General features: G+C 44.8%; 1 protein-coding gene across 1 annotated transcript; it reads right to left on the bottom strand.

Annotated features, from left to right (window-relative positions):
• Nucleotides 1-350: 350 nt before the first annotated feature.
• LOC146634201 (stonustoxin subunit beta-like) lies at nucleotides 351-4,405 on the bottom strand. Its single transcript, XM_085349876.1, has 3 exons — nucleotides 4,350-4,405; nucleotides 1,026-1,072; nucleotides 351-877 (listed from the first exon to the last, which is right to left on the bottom strand). The coding sequence occupies exons 1-3, from the start codon at nucleotides 4,403-4,405 to the stop codon at nucleotides 351-353; spliced, it is 630 nt and encodes a 209-aa protein (XP_085206002.1).
• Nucleotides 4,406-7,316: the final 2,911 nt, after the last annotated feature.

Raw genomic sequence — 7,316 nt, 5'->3', positions numbered from 1 at the left:
GTATTGGAGTAAACAGCCACTGAAGTTACAATTCAGTGAAACTGACATTGATCCTAGACAGTCGGCTACATCACTGGCAGCCTCTGGCTTTTCCTCACAGGAGGCTCGGCTGGCAATCAAACAACTAACTAACCAACATGTGGATCCTGGAATAATGGGAGCTTCCATCTTTAGAGGACTGAAGAGGAAGAGGTTTACAAGGAATCGTTTAGAACAGTTTCAAACATCAACTGATTGAATCCATGAATCTGAAAATATGTTTCTGAGTGAAAGAGACAAACATGTACAGACTGAACTCTGTTCAAAAGTCAGAGTGTTTCTCTAACAGGAGGACACTCTTTACACTCCACTCAGCACAGGGACACTGAGGAACCATGCCAGACTGTAAACCCAGGATAAAGAGTTTCAGTGAATGTGGTGTTGAAGGTGTGGAGGTGGATCAGAGTGTCAGAGGAGACTCTGTAGAAGGACAGAGTGCCAGCAGGACAGTCCACATACACTGCTACTCTGTTAGAGAAAGAGGAGGAGTAGTAGATGGATGTTTTTCTGTTATTGTGCCAGAGAGAATGAGGTCCATCATCACAGCACCTCAGACTCCAGGACTGATCATTAAGTCCAAACCAACAGTCAACATTGCCTCCTTTTCTTCTGATTTTTCTGTAAATTACTGATATATAAACTGTTCCTCTCCACTCGACCTCCCAGTAACAGCGACCAGTCAGACCATTTCTACTCAGCAGCTGAGGATAAAAATCAAATCTGTCTGGATGATCAGGATATGACTGAACCTCCTTCACACATGTCACCTTCCTGTTGTTGTCAGACAGTTGGAGGTTTGTGTTCACTGTGTTTGTGTCGATTGCGAGTTGACAGGAATCTGATGGAGAGAACAAACACAATCCAGCTGCAGTTATTGATCCATCATCTGTTCATTGATTGACACTTTGATGATGACTCCTGACATGATGAAGATGGTTGAATGTGTGCTGCTTGGTTTTCATGAATCCCATTAAAAACACACTTACACTTCCTCAGACCTGGTCTCAACCATCGGACTCCAGCAGGCTCCACCCTGAAAGGAGGAGGGGGGTCAGACCAGCACAGTCTCTTTCAGCATGCACACATGAACATTACACGGCTCTCATCATACACATACTGTTACACACAGATAAGGGAACAGTCCAACATCTTCACAAATATACTTCAATCCATGCGTGGATCAAACTGCTAATGATTTTGACTAATCCTGGATCTGTGAGTACACCACTGTATTGAATGAAATATGACTGATTCAAACTGTGACCTTCATTATCTTTATATTCCTCTTCTTTTTAAGCTGCAAAGGACACCTCCCTGCCTTTGCTGTCAGCTGTTTTTCCTGTTTTTTCTCCTGTTGGTGTCAGGGTGGTTACTGTACATGACCTATACCTTCTGCCCCATCCTTAAAACCACCTCCCTCACAGAGAGAATTATGACGTTCTTTTCTGCTTGTCACCTAAGGAGTTATGTCCCTGATAAGCAGAAGGAGTCTCACTATCTGTTTAACGTCTCCCATTACAATGGCCTCACTGTGTGTGTAGAGCTTATTACTATTAATAATGTGATATGATTTAAATATGGGATTAATACATGAGAAAAGAAATCTGCCACCACAGGGGATGGCACAACACAGAAGAACCACCTCGTCAGGCCAGGACTTTGCAGTCTATTTACACCTACAGGCCAGTTGACACTCTTTCAATAACGAGGATGTACACATCCTGGACAGGGTGCTGAGTCAAGGAGGCCATTTACAGTGGGGCAAAAAAGTATTTAGTCAGCCACCGATTGTGCAAGTTCCCCCACTTAAAATGATGACAGAGGTCAGTAATTTGCACCAGAGGTACACTTCAACTGTGAGAGACAGAATGTAAAAAAAAGTCCATGAATTCACATGGTAGGATTTGTAAAGAATTTATTCGTAAATCAGGGTGGAAAATAAGTATTTGGTCACCTCAAACATGGAAAATCTCTGGCTCTCACAGACCTGTAACGTCTTCTGTAAGACGCTTTTCTGTCCCCCACTCGTTACCTGTATGAATGGCACCTGTTTGAACTCATCATCTGTATAAAAGACACCTGTCCACAGCCTCAAACAGTCAGACTCCAAACTCCGCCATGGCCAAGACCAAAGAGCTTTGGAAGGACACCAGGAAAAGTATTGTAGACCTGCACCAGACTGGGAAGAGTGAATCTACAATAGGCAAGCAGCTTGGTGTGAAAAAAATCAACTGTGGGAGCAATCATCAGAAAATGGAAGACATACAAGACCACTGATAATCTCCCACGATCTGGGGCTCCACGCAAGATCTCATCCCGTGGGGTCAAAATGATCATGAGAACGGTGAGCAAAGATCCCAGAACCACACGGGGGGACCTGGTGAATGACCTGCAGAGAGCTGGGACCAAAGTAACAAAGGTCACCATCAGTAACACACTACAACGGCAGGGAATCAAATCCCGCAGTGCCAGACGTGTTCCGCTGCTGAAGCCAGTGCATGTCCAGGCCCGTCTGAAGTTTGCCAGAGAGCACATGGATGATACAGCAGAGGATTGGGAGAATGTCATGTGGTCAGATGAAACCAAAGTAGAACTTTTTGGTATAAACTCAACTCGTCGTGTTTGGAGGACGAAGAATACTGAGTTGCATCCCAAGAACACCATACCTACTGTGAAGCATGGGGGTGGAAACATCATGCTATGGGGCTGTTTTTCTGCCAAGGGGACAGGACGACTGATCCATGTTAAGGACAGAATGAATGGGGCCATGTTTCGTGAGATTTTGAGCCAAAACCTCCTTCCATCAGTGAGAACTTTGAAGATGAAACGAGGCTGGGTCTTCCAACATGACAATGATCCAAAACACACCGCCCGGGCAACAAAGGAGTGGCTCCGTAAGAAGCATTTGAAAGTCCTGGAGTGGCCTAGCCAGTCTCCAGACCTCAACCCCATAGACAATCTGTGGCGGGAGTTGAAAGTCCGTGTTGCTCGGCGACAGCCCCAAAACATCACTGCTCTCGAGAAGATCTGCATGGAGGAATGGGCCAAAATACCAGCTACTGTGTGTGCAAACCTGGTAAAGACCTATAGTAAACGTTTGACCTCTGTTATTGCCAACAAAGGTTATGTTACAAAGTATTGAGTTGTATTTTTGTTATTGACCAAATACTTATTTTCCACCCTGATTTACGAATAAATTCTTTACAAATCCTACCATGTGAATTCATGGATTTTTTTTTCACATTCTGTCTCTCACAGTTGAAGTGTACCTCTGGTGCAAATTACTGACCTCTGTCATCATTTTAAGTGGGGGAACTTGCACAATCGGTGGCTGACTAAATACTTTTTTACCCCACTGTACGTGAATAGGGAAAGACAATCTCTGAATCGAGGAGGGGGCCTAAGGCTACATCTTTCACCATCTTACAATGCTGTGATTGCAGCCATTCCCCAACTCTGTGTGAATGGTACTCATGGCCATTGATCAGTGGTCTTTGATCAGCGGTTGTTGATGAATGGTCATGGCAATTGCATTTTAATGATCAAGGAACTGACCTCGCACCCCACTTTTGATTTAATTGACTAGTCTCAGTTATTGTGCAAATGTATTGTTTATAAGATTGCGGAAACCTGCAGTCAGCTGTGACTGAAGAAGTCACTTGAATGAGTGATGAAACATTTCTCCCCTTGAAAACGTTATGTACATATGATCAGAATCACCCTTTTGGGATTTACTTACCTGGGTAATTGAGCATGCATCAAGACATATATAACCTTGGTTTAAGCCATGTTTCCTGTACATAGATAACTTGCGGAAAACTGCAGTAGTAGTAGTACTTTCTTCTCCTCAGTCTTTGATGTTTTCTTCACTTTTTTTTAATCAGGTCTTTATACGCACTTTCCAAAAGACAGCAATACTTTACGCATCCAGCAATTCCTCGCGTCTGGTTCCAGCTGGTAACAAGCACTGGCTGCTTTCTTTGTCAGACCCTTCCAGAAACAGGCAAGCGTATTGGTCTGGACCTATATAGGCTGTCAGTCAGTACATTCTTTTAATAAACCTAGCCTAACAGTTTCCCCTGGTTCCAGTGATTGTTTTAATCTAGGATAGATACTTCCTCTCTGCACAAAGAATAATGTTAAGTATACTGAGATATCTACAAATTGTCACTGGAGAAGTCCTCCCTAGGGACCTCAAACATTGTTATCCCTTTCTGATCAGTTCATGTCACATGAGCCAACGGGAAGTGAGTGAAGGACACAGGAAATATTTCCAGCTCTTCCTCCTCTATCAGCCATCCTCTCCATACCTGAGAGTGTCCAGTCTCCAGCCTGGATCCTTCAGTCCAGCCGACAGCAGCTTCATTCCTGACCCTCCTGGATGATTGTAGCTCAGGTCCAACTCTCTCAGATGGGAGGGGTTGGAGCTCAGAGCTGAGACCAGAGAAGTACAGCCTTCCTCTGTGATCAGACATCCTGACAGACTGCAGACACACAAAACAACAAAGAAAATCATTTTCCTGTTTGTCACATACAATAACATCTATCCATTTACATCCATTCAATATAACTTTACTTATAAGTGACAATTCCCAACAGACAACAACAGTTATCTCAAGCTGTTTAACAGTGTAATGTAACAGCCTCCAATATTAGACAGAAAGCCCCAACCATCAGACAAAGACAAGTGAGCAGCACTTGGTGATGGTGGGAAGGAAGAACTCCCTTTGACACAAAGATCCTCCCAGTGAAAACAGGCTCCAGGAGGAGCATCTACCATGAGTGGTTGCAGGGTGAGGGGAAAGAGAAGAGATGAGCTCAGAGAGACAAGAACAAAACACAAACTAAGGAGAGAGAAGACAAAAGTTAAGGACGTTCAGTAGTGACATATAAAAGCATTGGAGTGAAAAGAGGGGAGTGGAGAAGAAAGCAGAGCATCACGGGAAGCCCACCAACAGCCTGAGCCTATAGCAGCATAACTAAGGGATGGTTCAGGGTCACCTGTAATCTTTATCAAATATAATCTTTATCAAAAAGGAAAGTTTGAAGGTGATCTTCAAAGTAGAGAGGGTGTCTGTCTCCTGAACTCAAACTGGGAGCTGCTTCCACACCAAGTCCAACATAGCCAGGCTTTCTTTGTGTTCGCTGCTTTGACAAAACCTCAAATCCCAGTCAGAGATGATGAGCATCATCACAGTGATGATCATTTCTCTGTTAACCCAGGCTTTCTGCTTCAGGATCTGTGCACGCTGACATAACAAGTGGCACTTCACAGGTGTTGTCACAAAGTGGAAACTAATTAAGATGATGACAAAGCTAATCATATGACTCCAGAACACATACCTAACGTAGGAAATAATGATAACCTCTCTTATTAAATCGCAGGCACCAATCAAGTAACTGTTTCAATATTTTCAGTGTCTGATACGCACACACTGTGGCATAGATATAATGATCATTTTCAGCCAGCTACCACTGTTTCATCATATGATTTTCTTGTGTATACTGTGTTTGGATCGTGGCAGTACAGCATCCAGCAGTAGTTGGCCATCATGCTCTCATTCCAGAAACCTTGGCAGGGATGCTCCATTAACTGAATGTCCTGATGAAAGAACTCTCCCTGTTCATCACTCACAATGCCAAGATTTTCTGGAAAGTAATCAATTTTCTGGAAAGTAATTTGTGCATTCATTCTACGTGAATGCAGAAAGTGTATTTTCAATGACATGTGACATCCCAGTTTCTGGTAGGAATCAAGCATGTGCTGAACTCCTTCCTTGTATGCAAGAGACTTGTGGATGCCCAGAAAGTTTTGTGGATGCCCAGAAAGTTTTGTGGATGCCCAGAAAGTTTTGTAGAGCCACTTGAACACCTCCCAAGCTTCAAACTCGGCTGGTAAGAGAGTTTATTTAAAGTCTTCATCCTGCAAAATGGACTTGATCTGCTGACCTATAAATATCCCCTCCATCCATCCATCTTCTTCTGCTTGTCCGAGACCGGGTCGCAGGGGCAGCAGCAACAGCCCAAGCAGAGAAGCCTAGACCTCCCCATCCACCTCCTCTTGCTTGTCTGGGGGACCACCAAGGCGTTCCAAGACCAGACCCAGTGTCCTGGGTCTGCCCCAGGGGTCTCCTCCCAGTGGGACACGCCCGGAACACCTCACCCAGGAGGTGCCCTGGAGGAATCTTTGTCAGAACCACCTCAACTGTCTCCTTTCGATGTGGAGAAGCAGCGCTTCTACTCTGAGCCCCTCCCAGATGGCTGAACTTGTCACCTTATCTCTAAGGGTTTTACGCTCAGCTGTCTCTTCACCACAACGGACCGGTACAGTGTCCGCATCACTGCAGCCGCAGCACCAATCCATCTGTCAATCTCCAGCTCCCATCGTCTGTCACTCGTGAGCAAGACCCCGAGATACTTAAACTCCTCCACTTGAGGCAGAAACTTGTCCCCGACCCGAAGTGGGCACTCCACCCTTTTCTGGCTGAGAACCATGGCCTCAGATTTGGAGGTCCTGATCCTCATTCTCATTGCTTCACACTCGGCTGTGAACCGTTCCAATGCAAGCTGGAGGCCATCACCCAATGAAGGCAAAAGCTTCAAGTTCCAATTTTAAGAAAGGGGACCGGAGGGTGTGTTCCAACTACAGGGGGATCACACTCCTCAGTCTCCCTGTGAAAGTCTATGCCAGGGTGCTGGAAAGGAGAGTCCGTCTGTTCGTTGAACCTCGGATACAGGAGGAACAATGCGGTTTTCGTCTTATAAACATTCCTTCCTTCATTTTTGCAGCGCTAATGTTTGGAAACGTTTGAGCAAGGTCCTGAAAACCTTGTGAGTTTGCTTTACCCATAGCCTTGACAAGAGTCTTCTTCAAGCCTCTCCACCTATGGAGAGGTGGCAAAAATATTTTATACGGATCACCAGAGACAGAAACTTGACACTGCTTTTTCCTGGCTCATAGGCATCTTGTGGCTCATAGTCATGCTTGACATAATGTTCCTCAGTAAATTGGCTGTCCCACTGGCACGGCAAACAGCAGCATTTAGTGAATCCTCTTTGCATTTCCATCAACATACCAATCACCTTCCGATTACCACAGATGTTCCACTCATGGGTTTTATACACGAATGATTCAAGTAGTGTCTCATTTTGTAAGAGGACTCTTTTAGATGAATAGAATGAGTTGCAAAACATTTGAAGCAATGGCGCCTGTGTTTGGCTTTGCCGCTGCTGCTACAGCTCGTTGGAGGCGACAGTGTAGTTTTTCACTGCCGTCA

The sequence above is a fragment of the Diplotaxodon limnothrissa genome, linkage group LG3 (assembly GCF_057381915.1).
Source record: "Diplotaxodon limnothrissa isolate DT_005_m linkage group LG3, D_limnothrissa_male_GT1.1, whole genome shotgun sequence".
NCBI classification, from domain to species: domain Eukaryota; kingdom Metazoa; phylum Chordata; class Actinopteri; order Cichliformes; family Cichlidae; genus Diplotaxodon; species Diplotaxodon limnothrissa.
This window is presented reverse-complemented; position numbering and strand designations above follow the sequence as displayed.